This window comes from Myodes glareolus, chromosome 11 (genome assembly GCF_982192425.1).
Source record: "Myodes glareolus chromosome 11, mMyoGla1.1, whole genome shotgun sequence".
NCBI lineage: Eukaryota > Metazoa > Chordata > Mammalia > Rodentia > Cricetidae > Myodes > Myodes glareolus.
Window position 1 is genome coordinate 49,199,148 of NC_142036.1, and position 17,950 is coordinate 49,217,097.

At 44.9% G+C, this 17,950-nt stretch overlaps 1 protein-coding gene across 9 annotated transcripts in view; it reads left to right on the forward strand.

The window, feature by feature from the left end:
- The first annotated feature begins 468 nt into the window (after positions 1-468).
- The window catches only part of Max (MYC associated transcriptional regulator X), a 44,128-nt gene continuing 26,646 nt past the window's right edge, over positions 469-17,950 (forward strand). For 7 of the 9 annotated variants that reach the window (XR_015739227.1, XR_015739228.1, XR_015739229.1 and 4 more), the window contains exons 1-3: positions 469-731; positions 1,400-1,426; positions 9,440-9,547. Coding sequence is in view for 2 of the 9 variants with exons in the window: in XM_087911720.1 (XP_087767846.1) it covers positions 696-731; positions 1,400-1,426; positions 9,440-9,547 (171 nt within the window). In the remaining 7 variants the exon portion in view is untranslated. Of the gene's footprint in view, positions 732-1,399; positions 1,427-9,439; positions 9,548-17,950 lie in introns of those variants that run through there. The other 2 variants (XM_087911722.1, XM_087911723.1) reach the window with 2 other exon arrangements.

The following is a 17,950-nucleotide window of genomic DNA, read 5'->3' on the forward strand; positions in this document are numbered from 1 at the left end:
GTTACGCCCCAGGGCGCAAGCGGAGCGACTCAAGCATTAAACAAGACAATGTAAAAGCAGTCTAGCCAAGAAGAGACAGTGTTATTTTGGCAGCTAGCTTCTCCCCCAGAGCCTCCACCCAATCCCTTGGGCCAGGCGCCCAGAGCTCAGACTGTGGCCGGCTCCTTAAGCCCAGCTCCCTCCACGTGTCCTGTCTTCCCAGCAGCCTCTCTGCCGCCTGGGGTGGAAAACCTCCTGACAACTCGCGGTCTGTGGACTACATCTCCCGGGAGGCACCGTGGCACTTCTCGCAGCCACCACCCGGCGCGCAGGCGCCCTGCGCTCTGTCAACAAGACGGGCTGGGGAGGATTGTGTGCGCTTCCTGATGGGATTTGTAGTTTCCCCGGCGCTCTCCACCGTGCTCATCAGACGCTCGAGGACTACAAGTCTCGGCTACCCCGGCGCGGAGAGCCCGGTCACGTGTCAGGGGGCCGACCGGGCGTGCGTGCCGCCGTTGATCCGGTGCTGCAGTGAGGTGGTTGTCGCCCGTGTTGTGTGTGTGTGAGTGTGTGTGAGTGAGTGAGTGAGGGAGCGAGTGAGTGAGTGAGTGTGTGCGTGGGGGCACTCGGCTTGTTGTTGTCGGTGACTTCCCCCTTCCCTCCACCCCTCCCCTCCCCGGCCGCCGCTGCAGTGGCCGCTCCCTGGGCCGTAGGAAATGAGCGATAACGATGACATCGAGGTGGAGAGCGACGTGAGTCCCGGGGCTTCTTCCTTTCCGTTTGGGTTGTCAGGCGGGGACAGCGGCAGGGGCTCTCAGCCGGGCGACGGTGGGAGGGGGCCGGGTCGCCGCCGTCCCCATCCCCTTCCTCCGGGGCCGGGACCGCCTGCGTTGCGCCCCGGGCTCGCTCCCCTTCAGTCCTGTCCAGAGAGGCCTCCTGGGACTGAAGGTGGGAGCAGACACGCGGCCTCTGGGACCCCCACCTCCTCCCGTGGAGGAGAGTGCCGAGGCCTCCCTCTGCACTCTACCCGGCTGGGGATCCCATTATCCGTCCGGATCCTGGGCAAGGAGACCAGCGCTCAGGACCTGCTTCTTGGGTCCACGATCCCCCTCCTCCCGTGACCTGGGGATGAGGGGACTGGGAGTGCTCTGACGCCCGAGGGGGATTCGGGGAGAGCAGACAGTGTGCTCCGGACCACTCTGGGCCGGTTCGGATCCCAGAAGGAGGGGCGGCGCCTGGGACCCCCCACTAGGCTGCGGGACCACGCTGGAGAGAGTGGAGGGAAAAGAGGGAGGGAGGGGTGTTAGGCTGCCTCCCCACCCGCTGCTTCCTCCGCCGCCGGCATTTTCTTTCTTATTATTGAATGCAAAGTGTAAAAATAACTTCTATATTTTCTATTTTTTTTTCTCTCTTATTCCAGGAAGAGCAACCGAGGTTTCAATCTGCGGTACGTCTCCTACTCTCCATTTCATTTTCATTTCCGTTCAGTTTTGGCCCTCTTTTGGAGTCAGAGAGAAAAAGAGATCGCTCTTTACTTTTTAATATTCTTGTAAACTCTCCTCTTAACCGCTAAGGTGAGGTGGAGTCAGCTGTGGTTGGAGGTGGGGGGCGCTGCCAGTCCTATGATTCTGGTTTCTCAGGTGGTAGATGCTAGTGAGTAGGTAGGGTGAGCACCCTGAACTCTTCTGGAGTGTTGAGTGAGGGATGCAGCCCAGGCATGTGAGAAATGAAAGAGCATTCTGAAGCGAAGGGTAGGGTTATTTCACAGCAAACTGATCAGGTTTGATTTAGGAACAAATAAGCTTCAAGCAGTATCTGCATAGTTGTGTGAAGTTGCAGGCACAGTAATAATCGCCTTTAGCCAAAGTCATATGACTGCCGCAGACCCTTAAAATCTAGAAAAGCATGGTGTCCTCAACAGTAACAACAAAATGGAAATAGAGAGGAGCCAGAAGTTAAATCTTGAAAGTGTCACAGCTTTTTGTGGTCTGACTTTCCATTTGAGAAGAAAAAAAATTGTTGAACAGTGGCATTGTAAGAGACAGCTTTGCTGTATAGCGCTCAGTGACTTCTTAGGATCCTGACGTTAAATGCTTTCTGTGGATTTGGGCTAACACCACGGTTTCTTTCTTGTCTTTGGAGTCTGAGACTTAGCAGTAAGTGGATAGAGATGAGGGGGAGAGAAAATCCAAATCAGAGAAGAAAGTATTTGGTAGTTGGGAATGGTAAGGAAGGTGTACAGGGAGGGCCACAATGCATTTGTAATGAGATAGTCAAGGACAGAGAGAGGCGGTAAGGACTGGGGTACTGAAGAATGTATCCCCCTTCTAGTAAGTCGACAGTTGCCTAGCTCTGGTGCTTGCTATGTGAGAATGGGCTCACTATTGCCAGATCTTCTGATTGTTATTTCAGGGCTCAGGTTAGCCCCTTTAACATTGAGCCATACTCCCAGGATCTTCCTACTTGACGAGAAATGGTAAAATGCTAGAAACAGTTATTATTTTTCTTGTATATTTGTATGCATGTAATTTTTGGCTGTTCTGGGGGTTGAACTCAGGGCCCTCAGTATGCCAGGCAAACCCTCTGTGTGGAGCTATGACCTCAGCCTACTTATTGATTTTTAAAAATTACATTCATTTATTTAATGTGTGTATATGATCATGTCATATGCATGCCAGGGCTCACATGTGAAGGTCAGAGGACTCAACATGTGGGCATGGGGGCTGAACTTAGGCTCATCAGGTATGGCCCCAGCACCTTTACCTAGCTGTCTCTTCAGCTCCTAGTTATTTGATTTTTAAATGATGTGTGGAACAGCTCTTTGAAGCTTGTAAAGAAGTTGCTGGATTTTTTGGGTGGTGGTGGTGCATGCCTTTAATCCCAGCACTCGGGAGGCAGAGGCAGGTGGATCTCTGTAAGTTCAAGGCCAGCCTGGTCTACAAGATCTAGTTCCAGAATAGGTTCCAAAACTTCAGTGAAATCCTGTCTCGAAAAACAAAACAAAACCAAAAAAAAAAAAAGAATTTGCTGGATGCAGCTAGGCTTGGTTTCCCAGACCTGTAAACTTCCTTACTCAGGATGCTGATGTAGGAAGATCAAAGGTTCAAACCTCAACATACCCTCCCACAAAAAAAAAAAACCCAAAACAAAATAACAAACAAAAACCCCACACACAACAGCAAAAACACAAAGTTCAGGGCTGTATCCAGTACTGTAAGCCTAGTGACTTTGGCAGAAGAGTTGCCCTGGTTTTTAGGCCAACCTGGGCTACAGAATGAGATTCTGTCTCAAACAAAGAACTCTCTACCTTTGTGTCTCTCTTGCTAGGGAGTTTAGTTCGGCAGGACACTTAACTTTCAGGAAGCCCTGGGTTCATCCCTAGTACTGAAAAAACAAGTTTGCAGGGTGCCACTTTGATAGCTCTGCTGTAGGACTTTAGTAATCACAGGGTAAAAACAGGTTCTTCAGTTGTGTCTGCTCCCCATTAGAGCACCAGAGACAGGACAGATTGCCTGAGCAGTGAGAACCAATTGATAGTGAGTGCAGGATGGCGGAGGTCTTCAGGATTGTTAGGAGAGATCTCACTGAAGATAGCACCTGCTTTCTTTCTGAAGCGTTACACACACTTCTACTGAAAGTTGTATTTCTTCTTTGTTTTGTTTTTCAGCTACTGTTACTGTTCTGAGAGAGAGAGTTTCAGTTTTTAGTTCAGTATGGCCTCAGACTCAGAGATCGACCTACCTCAGCTTCCCAAGTGCTGGGATTAAATGTGTGCCCCACCATGCCTGGGTACCGTTACTCTTAATAGTATCTACTTGATGGTTTTCATTTGAGCCTATTCTACCAGAGCATGAACAGAACCGGCAATTTCTTTTCCTCCGAGTCTCCAGTTAGAAGATCTGCTGCAGGGTTGGTGATGTCAGAGGTCGAGGGTGAGGCTTGTTCTGAAGAACCATCCTTGAGTTGGAACTTGATTTGCTTCTCAGTGAGAGATAACTTTTCCTATTTTATGATGAGGAGTTACTATGGGTTACGCTTTTTAAAGTGTCCACCTTGGGTGGTGATATAAATTAATTTACTAAATGCTTCCATTCCGGTGAGGCTGGTCTTGCTTTGTCTAGATGTTTTTACTTTTCATTTTTGTTAAGGTGCTTAGAATTTTTTCCTTCATTTGGGGGACATAGACAGTGAATTTTTTGTTGTTGCTGGGGATTGAACCAAGGACTTTGAGACCCATTGTTTTAATTTGATATACTTGCTGAGATTTATCTGGTACATGTTTAGCATGATAGCATAGACAGAAAAAGCAGGTATATTATAGACACAGTGTATTGAAGAGCTATCACGAATGGGATGAAAACATGGATCCTTCCCCTGTCCTTGTGAATATATCTATATGCTTATTGAAATTTAGTGTAAATAATAAATACATTTTTTTAAATGGGGAACACTATTAAGTTTTGTCTTTGGAAAAATACTAAGATCAAAAGAAAAGATGTGTACTCAGAACAATGGTTTAGGACTGCAGAACTTTTAAAAAGTTATTTGGAACCCAGGTTCACACCTGTAATCCCAGCACTCAGAATGTTGCAACAGGAAGATTGGTGAGTTTGAGCTGAGTTACAGAGTGAGAACCCTGAGACACACACACACACACAGGCAAGTTATTTGGAAAATGTCCTGTGGGTCCTAACGTGAAACGATGGTCATAGTTTGTAATATCACTGTAGTATCTCAAGCCTCATGAGATGGTAGGCCGTTCAGCTCACTACTAGGAAGGAGACTAACAGAAAGTGAAACTGATTTGACTGCCACCCGGAAATGGCCTCTCCAGTGAGCAGTGAGCTCTCAGAGGAAATAACCATGAGCACTACTGAATTTGACAATTGCAGAATCTAATCTAACTGGTGTACTTTTTTTTTTTTTGGTGTACTTTTTTTTTAAGGGAATAAGTTGTATTTTGGTTATTTTATGCAAGAGGTTCCTTTTGCTTTATTTCTGTCTGGGAAAGAGTGAAAGTATATGTGAATTGTAGGATTACTGAGTTGTTCAAGACCCCTGAGGGCTTTCTCCATGTATTGTCCTCCAAGTCTGATGGACTCAGCATGTGCAGTTACGATGCTAGGCGGCTAGTATTGTAGCTGGTTTAAAATAGGTTTGTGCTGTTCCCCTTCTAGACCTTTGGTTTAAAGTATTTTTAACTTCTCAGCTCTTTGCCTCTTTAGAGATTGAAGTGTACTTGGGAGGAAGGGAGTTGCCCACTTTGGAGGCTGGAGTTGAGGAAGCTTGCATGCCTTACCTGGATCAGCTGCTTGGCAGGAGTGCGGCAAGATGCATATTTGTTTCTGCTCAGATGCCAGAAGCAGTAGGCTTCCTTCCTGTGTGTGCCTGTAAAAGGAAAAGTGGTGTTGAGTTTCTAAGAGTTGTGTTGTTTTAGGCTGATAGGATAAAAGAGCTGATCAAAGAATCCTGTTTGATCTTCATTTGGGGGCAAGGAGGGTTATGATGGGGTTGCTGTGTAGGCAACCTGCAGTAATTCTCTTGCCTCAGCCTCTCAAGTGTGGGGATTACAGGTGTGTGCTGTCAAGTCCGACTTCAATTTGATGTCCTAACCAAGAAATCCTTCCTCTTAAATGACTAGTGTAATGGCATGTGTGGGTTGTAGTGTTCCCAAATTCCTTTAGGCGCCAAAAGATGGGAGAAACCTCAAAAACAAGTATATTTATTGTAGATCACAGAAGTGTACACCGGCATGGGCTTCAAGCGGAAGAGCTGGGGAAGAAACTGTAGTTAGTAACTGCCTGCCTGCAGGAGACTAGTAAGGTTAGCTCATCTCAGTTGCCAGTTGTTTGATGTTGCAGTTTTTGTGTTGGTTAAAATGAGCACTTTTAAGTTGCTCGGAAATTGTTGTATTTGATCCAATTCTTCTTATCAATCTTAAGTAGTAAATACACTGTATGAGAATTTGGAGCCTTTGTATTTTCCAGTGTCTTTGGTGTTTAAGCAAGACTAACTGGATACTCATAAGTAACTCCTAAAGTTCAGCCTTTCCATTTCTTAAACTAAATAGACTAAGGATGACAGGTTTCTTCTGACTGGAGGGTTTTCTACGTTGGCATTAAGGAGATTCCCTCTATGTGAAAGTTAAGTAGGTTATCAGGCAGCTTGCAAGAAATGTTCTGGAGGGGGGGCTTGTGCATCCTTTTACAGGAAGACAGTTCTCTTCTCACACTAGATCTTGCAGGAAACAAGTTTGTTGACTAGTGAGATGCTGTGAATGAAGATGCATTCTGTGTGCACTAAGTTGAAAGGAAAAACTCTTGAGAGACTTCCTCAATTCTGAACTGGTTTTCATAACTCCTATGTCCTGCCAGTTTAGCAACTAAGAAAATGCTTGCTTTCAACATTGAGCAGCGCTCAGATCCATATGCTTGTTAGTGTGAGAGATGGACAAATTATAGGTGAAGATTTTGTTTCTGTCTGCCAGTGTGGAAAAGTTTGGTGCAACTAAAACTGAGACTAAGTAAAAACCTTGGCATAGACCTCAAAACCAGACGTAGTTTGGTGCTGTAGTTCCTGGTGAGCACCAGTGGGTACCTCTGGTATCACAAAGACCCTAGTACTTGCTTTAGTCTGGGACACCCTGATAAAGGGCTTTCTGACAGATACCACAGCTCCTATGTTGAAGAGTAAGCAGTGGCCAGCCACCAGCCATTGCTTCTGCTCCTAGAGGAGTCATTTAGGAACCTGTGGCATAGCCCAACAAGACCTCTGTCATCTCCTTATTCCACAAGTGTGCTGCTGGTCCCAGTGTTTGCATGACCAGGCACTTCTCAGTCCTGGTGAGAGAGTGCACTCATCTGAGTTGCTTAGTTTATTCTACTGTTCTAATTGCTATGCTGCTTTAAAAAGACAGTTCATGGGAGGATCTCTAGCACCTTAGCTGTGAGTCGTCACCTGGTTTTTCTTTCTCAGTACTGAAGTCTTGGCCCTTTGGGGAAGAGCTATCACAAGAAAAGATAGCTAACACGGCAGTCTTAGCTGCCCGCTGGTCTCGATCCATCATGCAAGGCTAGGGGGTATCTTCATCTGCAGCTTAGAAATACTTTCCAGAGAGAACTCTCAGCCTTGTGTGAAGGTGTGTCAAGTTTTCCTATGCTCTGTAAGCACCAGAAATGCCACTTAACTCAGAGTTGCCTGGAATTAGGCATGTGAGTTCCGCATGGTTTTCACTGTGCTTGCAAATGAGGAAAAACAAATACATCCTTGCTGCTCTCTCTGTTCAGGCAGAACAGCTGAGGGGTAGACATGGCATGAGGGACTGGTCTAAGATTCCACCGTTCTGCTAGTTAAATTGGGTCTGGAACTACCACAGAAATTCCATCCACTGCTTGGAGAACAACAGTCCCCAGCCTAGGCTTTCTACCAGGCAGTGGCCTGCTGCCTTTCCTAGCCGAGCCAACTTCTAACTTGGCTGACTCCCCAGATGAGAAGCCGAGATTTCTACTCATGGTCTACAGCCAAGTTCACTACAGTCCTCCAACCAAAAGACTTGTTGTCCATCTGAATCCTTTCAGTGCTGGGCAAATGGGAAGGGTGGTACATCTTGGGGTGATGGTGGTGTTAGGTTAAACTTAGTTCCTTGCTTACAGCACAGGCCCACAGGAAACCAAGTCCAGCTTAGTTCTAACTACTTGAGATTTTCAGGGTTCTCCCAGAAAGAAAGCAGACAATTAGGATTCTATTCGTATCGAGAGGCATTATGGGTAACTGGTGTCACTGCTTCCGTGCACAGCTTGTAAGCTGGGAGGAGGGCCAGGAGTCAGGGTGACTTAGTGGACAGGCGTATCTGGGGCTGCTGCTGAAGACCAAAGCTGAGCGATTGGTTTGCATGTGAACAGACCATCTTGGAAATGATAGAGCAAACACCAGAGGGCTAGTGCATGCACATGTTGGTCCTAGATCTCTTGCGTCCTCAGGTATTGTGGCAGGCCAGTTTCCCTGGGCTTTGATGTGTAATTCCTTCAAGCTAACTTAAATTGCTCTTAGAGGGCAGCTGGGTTACCGTGCCCTAGTGTTGTCTAATGCAGAGATACACCTCTATTCTCAAGTTACCTGGTTTTCCAAGCTTACTTGTCTTTTCAGGTTCCTCATTCTGTTTGCTATCTAACTAGTTGAGAAACTGCTTGGCTTTACAGTGAACTGAGGTTTAAGAAGGAGTGATTTTAGAAATCCTCCCAGCTTGTGCTCCACCTTCGGGCCTGTGCTTGCGATGGGGACGTGGATTTAACAGAACTGTAGATGAGACCCCTGAGGAATCAGGAACACTGTCCACAGGGGCTCCAGGCACTTCCTTTGGGGGGGAGTCACAGACTTCTAGAATTTGATAGCAGAAAAATTTCCAGTCCTTTTCTTCTCATGGCTCTTGTCTGATTTCTATCTGCCCATTTTTTCTTGTACAAGGATTCATTGGAAGTGGCATTGTTAAACCAAGTTTATGCATGTTGTTGCATTTTCAAAATTCCTGGCACTCTGTCTGGCCTTACTAGCCAGGTCACTTTCTAATGTACAGGCTCAGCACAGCCTGCTTTATTCAGGGTAAATGCTCAGAAGAGGATTTCTGTAGTTCCTGAAGTAGAGGTGTGATTGTGTAGAGGGAGACGAAACTCCGCGGCTGTGCTCCCTAGCACTCGGCTCTGCTGCCTCCCCCTTCCTGAGCCTCGCCAGCTGTCTGCTCATAGTTCCAAGCAGGAAGGGCTAAAGGCTGGTTAGGGTGTTTAGGAAAGTGCCAGATGGGCCTGACCTGCTGCAAGTGCCTGAGGGGATTGACCGAGAGCATGTAGCTGTCTGGAGGTCTGCTAACCCAAGAAGCACCTCTTTGACTCAGCCTGTGTGAGAGGAAACCCGAATGCAGTTCGTACACGTGTCAGCAGTGTCATAATAACCTCCGACGCAACGGGGTTTCTAGAGGCTTGGATGAGAGGATGTGATGGTGACCTTTAGCGGGGAGGTGTCAGAGCAGAGCCTTCGGATGGTGGGTTTCATGTGGACAGAAGCACCCCCACCCCAAATCTCATGGTAGAGTAACCATACCTTATGAAGGTGCTCACTGGAGCTTTCTTTAGTTACAGTGCAACCACAGGCTGGCAACTGCTCCATCACGTAGGTCGGGGACACTTGCAGGAGAGTCACACTTTGTCCCCTTGAATAACTTTGGTTTTACTTGTGCATGAGCTGGATCCACCGTGCTACTTTGGATGTTCCTGTTGCAAGCCTTGCTCACCCTTTCTCCCTCTTTAACAGAGCCTAATTCTGGAGATTCCTAACTGTCCACCTCATTCTGCAAATTTTCCCAGTCCACTTGCCAGGGACAGCGCTGACTGCATACACTTCCAGGCTTTACCACATCCACCTGTAAAAGGAGTCGCGTTCCTAACATGTTCTTTCTTCATTCCCCTAGGCTGACAAACGGGCTCACCATAATGCACTGGAACGAAAACGTAGGGACCACATCAAAGACAGCTTTCACAGTTTGCGGGACTCAGTCCCATCACTCCAAGGAGAGAAGGTAAGTTTACTGACAAAGCCCATTTGTCATCAGTAGCTTGGAACTTCATCCCTCCTTTCTGTGAAGAAATGCAGTCAGGTAGCATGGTCTCTTATTTTTTGATCCTTTGGAAGAGTCCCACACATCTCAGTTGTTCTTGATTATCTGTAGCAAAAATACTGTTGTAATAGACTGTTTGTGAGAGACATCTTTAAAAGTTTTTCAAAGTTGGAGATAGGTGTTATTAATTACTTTTTTCTTGGGTTGTGCTGGGATTGAACCCAGGACCTTGTACATGCTAGGCAAATAAATCAGTCATTCATGACATTGTTATAACTATATACTGTAGTGTATAACTTGGTCTGTAGTTAGTTTGTGATCACTAAAGATTCCCTGAATTCTGTGGGAACTTTTCTTGTTCAGCATTAGTACTTAGTGTAAATGAACATTTGCAGGCAGGTCTGTGAACCTGCCTGTGCACCGGTGACTTCCGGCCCTGATGTGTAAAGAGCATGTAAGCTGTGGAATAAGAGTTAAGAGACATGTTCATATGAAAAATGTAAAAAGACATCATTCTCATCTTCCCTAGAGGCCTTTAGAAGTGGCTCTCTTTTCCCTGGAGAGGCAGGAGACAGCTGTTTCTATCTTCAAAAACAAAAGCTTTGTGCAGAAGCCTATGGGTTAGAATATGGAGAGTTCACCTTTGACACTGTGTAGCAGGCTGCTCTCTACAGCCCTTCCATATTAAATGATAAACTGGGGGAGAATACTTGTTTGTTTCAGGGTTATTGATATAATGTCAAGGGCGGTGGGGAGAACTCAACAGTGGAATGCCTACTTACTATATATCGGTCCTGTGGGTTATCCCCAACACTGAAAAAGAAAAACAATTTTTCATTTTCTTGAGACAAGGTCTCACATAGCCTAGGCTAGCCTGGAAATGGCTATCTTGCTAAGGATGTCCTTGAGCTTACGATGTTCCTGCATCTGTCTCCCAAGTGTTAGGGATATAAGTGTCCACAAATGCACTTGGTTGGTATGTTTGAGTCTCACTGTATAGCCAGACTGTCCTGAACTAAGGATTCATGGCTGTTGGAATTACAGGCATGTGCTTCTACACTTGGCTTAAGAAACACTGTTTTAACAAATACAAGCAATCTTTACTCTTAGGTGTAATTTAAGTGACTGTACTGCTTTAGTTCTGTGGTAGGGGTCCTGAATTTGTTTGGTTATCCAAGATTAAAGTTTTCATATATAAGAGAAGTTAAAAAGCTCTGCTTTATATTTTGTCTATGATGTGGCCTTCTGTGTGGTTGAAATATGGAATAAGTCTAAGCTTAAGGGAAAACACGAACAGGCCATGTGAACACCGTATTACAAAACCAGAATTTGCTGTGGGTTAAGCCCACTTAGTGTGTACTTGATTTAATGGCCTTGAACCAACGTAGTTACTGGAGTAACAACATTCCTGAGTATAACACTGAGCACCACAGGAAATCTTCATGACTGTAGAGACGCACCCTTTGCAGAAGATTATCTCTTATTCATGTCTGACCTGTTGGTGCTTATTCGGTGTACCACGGTGTCCATTAACATCATGTCTCTGAGCTACATGGGCAAGAGCTGCCTTGATCCAAACGTGACACATAATGAGATACTGAGGATGTGCTCCTCAGTGGGTGGGCCACGAGCACGCACATCCAGATACCAAATGAACTTCCTGGAGGTGAGCCTGGGAACATGCTCTCAGAACAAGCAGGCACACTGAAAGAGTAGGTCACAACTATGTCTCTTCCTTTTCCAGCCTACTTTACCTCACTATTATATTCTTCCTTAAGTCCTTACGATTTTATTATACTAAATCCTATTTCCTCCTTTCTCCAAGGAAGTTGACGGTTTGATTGGGTAGCTTACAAAGGGAAGAGTTCTCCATTTGTGGCCCGAGGGTCTATACACACCAGCCGCTGTTCTTAGCAAGAAATAACAAGGCAAGTCTTTTATTCTAGCAAAGAAATTATGGAAATTAAGGAATCACTAAAAATCTGAGTACCAGCTAGGCATGGCGGTGGCAAATGCCGTTAATCACAGCACTTGGAATGTCAGGTGAATCTTTTTGAGTTCAGCCTGGATACATATCATGTTCTTCGTGCGTGCGTAGAAAATTAATTTCCTTTATGGAGGAAATTAAAAGAATGGTGGAACTTGAATTGGGACAGACAGATCTCACTGGCAAGGTGGCCTTTGAGCAGGTTTCATGGAAGTGGCAGAGCTGTCATCTCTGGTGCTGGGCATCGCAGGTAGGAGAAAGGTGACTAATAGCGGCCCTGCATGGCCTGAGGGTCATTCACGGGCCAATTGAGGAACCTAGACTGGATGAGAGGATGGGACCAGGTCCTGTACTGTAACTTGTGTGTTTCCTGGTTTGTTGAGACTGGGTTTCCTGTGTCTCTGCTTGACTGACCTTGAATTCCTCATCTCCTGCCTCCACTTCTTCAGCGCTCCCAGCCTAAATGAATGGGGTAGAGAACCAGATTGTCTGTGAATTTACTTGCTGCTGTTCTTATTTCAGAGTCCTTCCTCTCCTGTTTGCTCTTAACTTTGGCTGAACCCAGCCTCTTCCATGTGAAGGGCATGAATTTTCATTCTTCTGTCTGCCAACAGTCTCACAGGTGCAGGGGGCCTTCCCTTCCTGAACCCTCTTTGGTCTCAGACTGACTTCTCACTACATGGTGCAATTTTCGTCTTAAATGTGGTATTGGAACCAAAGGAAATTGACTCATTCTTGATTTGAATTGCAGTGGTTAGAGTTGTGACATGTAAGTAGCAATGGCTGTTGTATGTGAGTTTCAGAGAGTGCAGCTTTGGTCCGAATCTCCTTTGATGCCAGCAGTTATGTTCCGGGTGACTCCATAGTTAACATTGGGATTATGTGATGTGTGTCCAAGCCTTTTTTAAAAATTTTTGTTTGTTTGGTTTGGTGAGATAAAGTTTCATTCTGTGGCTCTCAGAGTGAGTTGAATTCACAGTAATCTTCCTGCTTCAGGTTCCCAGATGTTGGGATTTATTTGTTTGTTTATTTTTATCTTGTTTTATTTCATGTGTGTATGATTTTTTGTTTGAGGTTTTTGGTTTTGTGAAACAGGGTCTCATTAGGTAGTCCTAGCTGTCAAAAACTTACCATATAAACCAGGCTGGCTTCGAATTTCAGAGAGATCTTCCTGCCTCTGCCTCCTAAGTGCTGGGACTAAAGACTTACTCCACCAAATCGGGCCTTATGTATATCTTTAAATATACAAAGTAATGAGTTTGCTCATAGACATTATATACATACATAACATTTTACTTTGTTCTTACTTATTTTTGTTTGTTTATTTTTGAGACAGGGATTCCCTGAATATCCCTGGCTGCCCTAGAACTCACTATATAGACCAGGCTGGCTTGGAATTCACTGAGTCCGCCTGCTTCTGCCTTTTTTTCCTTTTAAATAAAGAAAAATTGACATTGATTAAAGTGGATCCTAACCTAACTAGAGATGGGGGAGAAAAAGTGATCTCTTTCAAATTTGGTGTGTAATTTTGCTGTGTAGCTTGACCAGAACCCATAATTCTGCTTCATTCAGCGCCTCAGTCACTAAGACTATGAGCATGTGCCACTCTGTCTAGCACAGGGAAAACACTTGATTTGTTTGCTTATTATTGCAGCAGGGTCTCATACTGTAGCTGATGGTTGTAATCCCCTGGGTAGTTTTGGTTGACATAGAATTTATAGTGATCTTCCTACCTCAGCTGCTCAGGCATTGGGATGACATGAGTATGTCATCAGGCCTGACAAGCAAGGAAGCTTACTTTGTACGTTTATTCCTTGATTCCTGTATGAGGCAAAATAAGCATCATAAAGAATGCTTATCTTCCCTCACTTCAGTAACCTAGCCCTTGGGAGTTTGAAGCAGGAAGCTAACTGTGAGATCAGGGTCTGCCTAGACTATAGAGAGAGACGTTGTCCCTAGTTCCTCCTGCCCTCCATAAAAGAATATTACTGTTTTGTTAAGAGAAGAAATTAAGGAACTGGAGAGATGGCTCAGTAGTTAAGAGTACATGCTCTTTCAGGGACCTAGGTTTGAGTCCCAGCACCCACGTAATGGCTCACAACTTCCTCTAACTCCAGTTCCGAGGGATTGTTCTCAATCTCCTCCCCCCCCCCCCCCCCCCCCGCACATGTGTGCGCGTACATACACACAAGAAAATAATTTTCTTTAAAGAAAGAAAAAAGGCCAGTAAGCGGGGGGTGGTGTTGAATACCTGTATTTCCAGTACTTAGGAAATGGAAGCGGAGGAGGAGGACCGGAAATTCAGGATCCTTGTCAGCTACATATTGAGTTAGGCCAGCCTGTCTCAAGCGCAGCCTTTCTTTTCTTTTTCTTTCTTTCTTTCTTTCTTTCTTTCTTCCTTCCTTCCTTCCTTCCTTCCTTCCTTCCTTTCTTTCTTTCTTTCTTTCTTTCTTTTTTAAACACAGCCTTTTCTAAGAAACATTGACATCCTTAGGCAGTCACTGGTGTGCTGCTCCACAAGGGGTACAGTGGGACTGCTGCGTTCTGTCTTATACAGTGCTGGAGGATGAGCATATGAGGATATTTTAAAGAAACCAAGCCTGGTAGAGTTATGCACACCTGTAATCCCATCACTTAAAGGCTAGGTCGGGAAGATTGTCACAGGTCTGAAGCCTGTTAGGCTAGTGATGACCTATGTCAGACAAACAAAATCTCCCCCTACTCATGCTAGCAACCTTAGTTAAGTGCAGTAGGGGGTACACACACACACACACACACACACACACACACACAAATGTAAAAGTAAACAGGGAGCATTTGGAAAAAAGAGGGATTCAGTGGAAGAGATGGAGAGGGTAGTGGGGGAAATATGGTCCAAGTTCATTGTATGTGTGTGTGAAATTGTGAAGGAATAAAACAACAAAGGAACTCTTAAGTACTTAAATCTTGTCATTTCTTGGGATCTTTCTTAAGATAGATGCATTGGTCTTAACAGTGTGTCACACAAGAGTTACTGTGGAAATACTCAAGGTGGTTTATCTGGGTTACACCAAAATGCAGTTGAGGGTCACTTAGTGTCTGTAGATTCTTCTGACTTCACATCTCTCCACTCAGTTCCAGATCATTCCAATCAGTAGTCTGTTTAGATTTGCCTTCTGTCCTGGGCTTGGGGAGTGAATCTTCATACTCTATTGTTTTAAGGTGTTTGTTTTTTTCTTTTTGATTTTTGGTTGTAGCCGAAGCTCACTGGGAAAGATGGAATGAGATTAGGGCCAGTCATCCAGAGTGATGAGAGTACTGTCAACTATCATCTCCCTTTTAATAGGAGCTCTTACTTTCTTGAATAAAAGTTGTGTTAATTATATTAAGATGGGTTCTACAGAGTGTGTTGCTCAATGGTTCACAGGCCCTGACTCACTGTTGATTTGGTAGTTGGAGGCAAGACCTTGTAGACAGCCCATCACTCTTTATGTGAGAGTAAAATTCTATCCTCTAGCCCATAAATTAGCCCCAATATCAGTTCAGAATGTTTATAGCCACTCATCTCTACTTGTCATGGTCAACAATAGCAATAGAAGGTTGCTTTCACCATTGCCATTTGCAGCTGGGCAGCAATTTATAGGAGTTTTTCACATTTTAAAGTTGCTTCTTAAATGCCTATTTGTTTGTAGTGTTCTCTCAGGCAATCATGCTGTGAATTTCTTCCTTAGAGATGGATAGAAAGAGTATAACTTCACCTACGCACTTAGACCAGGGTTTTGCTAGGCGTGGCACTGTGTGCCTGGAATCACAGTGATTGGAAGGCTGAGGCAGGAGGATCAGGAGAGCAAGGTCATTCTTGGCTATACGAGAGCCTGTCTCAAACAAGGGCAAAAGAACCTTGATTTTCCTAATCTGTGCTCAGCTCAGAATGTCTTGATGTGGGTGTGAGATTACAGAGAGCTGTGTGCCGTCACGGATCCAGCACATGACAGTTCTCAACCCGTGGTTGTGGTGAGAGTCAGCACAGCCCTTCAAAGGCTGTGAAATAACAGCACCCACCTCTCCAGTGGGTACCTGTGAGACCCTGCGAGTGCTGTAGAAATAGACACCAAGTAAGTAGTCACTACTCTTGAGGATCTAGCTCTCTTGAGTGGGTATGTGTGTGTGACATATCACAGCATCTAAAATACAGAACTGATCTGTTTCTTCTAGTAAAGTCTGGTTTCCTTAACAAGGCAGGTGTATTTTAAGACAAATAGCTTCATTGTGGCAAAGAATATAATGGTTCTTGGCAAATACTCAATCCCACTGTCATCGTACCAATATCTGTGTTGGCCTGATTTTCTGCTGGCTATTGCCTGTGCTGTACTGTCGTTAGGACCACCAAGGCAGGGATAGTGGAGGAGCTCTGCGTCTGTCCTGATTATAGAACCTGGGAAATGCCTCTTTCCTGTTGATCCCTGAGGGCACACAGCTCTTTCTAGCTACACTTCTGGGCTGTTGATGCAGTGTCTTTGAAATGGGATGTAAACCATAGCCCTGTTCATTTTACATTACTTATTACCCCAGTTTGGGCAAGTGTCAGCTTCTGTTTAGTTTTGTCCTTCCTTCCTTCTTCTTGTTGTTGTTGGGTTTTTTTTGTTTTGTTTTTTTGAGGCAGGGTTTCCAGCCTGGCCTTGAGCTCACAGAAATCCAACTGTCTTTGTCTCCCGAGTGCTGGGATTAAAGGCCTGTGCCACCACCACCTGACTTCTGTTTAGTTTTTATAAACTGTTTCTGTGTCTGGCCTTCGAGATCTTCTCATGGACCAGTCAGGTAAAGGACTCGGTGTTGCCTTGCCTCTTTTCCCTTAGCAGCCCTAGGGTCCTGGAAGAGTGTGTCTACTTCCTCTGTTGTCCAAAAATGCCGACGTCAACTTTTCTGAAGTCCTCCTCAAGGTCAGACTCCAGGCTCAGGTTCCAGCTAACGTCAGACCCTAGGGCTGTGTGCAGGCATTACCTCCGCCTGCCTTCCACCCTTGCCAGTCTCCACCTCCAGTCCTCTCTTTTAAACACTTCTTGTTCCTTTCAGTCCAGTGACTCCGCTGTGACTCTCCTCTGTTTTAGTGCTTACCAGGTCTGACTCTGCTTTTCTTGTAAAGGCAGATGAGATCCATGTGCCTAGAGTTAATTCTCTGAAGAGCCTGGGGTGATGCTTTCCCTGAGAGAGACCAGGGGACTTACTAACATTCTTTGTTTGTTGAGATATTGATCTAGAACTCTCCTTTAACATTACTTTTTTTTTTTTTGTCTTTGAACAAAATTGCTAAACTTTCAGAAAAATGGGAAGAAAAACAGGTCTGCCTGTTTCTCTAACATGGCTATAGCTTCCCTTTTTCCTAAGATCTTTGACAGTCACTGTCTGGTAGACATTTAATATGAACCACAAATATATCTGAATAGAACTTAATATAAATACATTGAAACTTTATAGAGGGTACTACTAGAAACTAAGGAGTGAGGTAGGGGGCTTGGGCCCAGTGGATAAAGTGGAAGGCCAAGCTTGAGGTTTGGATCCCTAGGTCCCATGTAAAACCATAGGTACTACCTCACATCTGTAATCCCAGCACTCCTGCTGTGCAGTGGAAAGCAGAATCTATGGAAAAAGAGGCCATGAATTGGAGAGGATGAAGGGCAGGAATGGGAGAGGTTGAAGCGGGGCGGTTGTATTTTAACTTTTAAAATTTAAATTTAAGAAGTAAAGATAACAGACTAAAACACATAATTTCTGTATTTAAAATTATTGAAAATTTAATACTATTTTTTTGTTGCACTGCTTTTTTTCTCTTTTAGAGAGAAAGGTGTTTAGTTTTTGTTGTTTTTGGTTTGTTTGTTTTTGTTTTTGAGACAGGGTCTCAAGTAGTCAAGCTGGCCTCAGACTATGCTGTGTCATTGAGAGTAGACTTGAACTTCTGATCCCCCTGCCTCCAACCTTCAGAGTGCTGGGGTTAAAGGTGTGTTTCCATGCCCAGATCTTATTTATTTATTTTACTAAGAATTAGAAATATGATATCTCTATTCTATACTTGTGGTCACTGCAGTTTAAAGTGATCACTTCTAAGTGTTCATTTGCCTTGTGGCTAATGTGGGATCACACTGAATAGTGCATGCAGTAAACTCTCCCTCCTCCTGCTGTTACCCTCCAGTTTAATGTGACAGAAAATGGTTACCACCTTAAAGTCAATGTCAGACTTGTCTCCTTTTTTTCTCCCCACCTAAAGCTATTATTTTAATTTTTAACTCAGAGACTGTAGATGTAACTCCATTGGCAGAGGGTTTGCCTAGCATGCTTGAAGCCCTGGGTTCCATCCCCAGCATTGTATAACCAGGTATGGTGGTGCTCACTTGTAATCACAG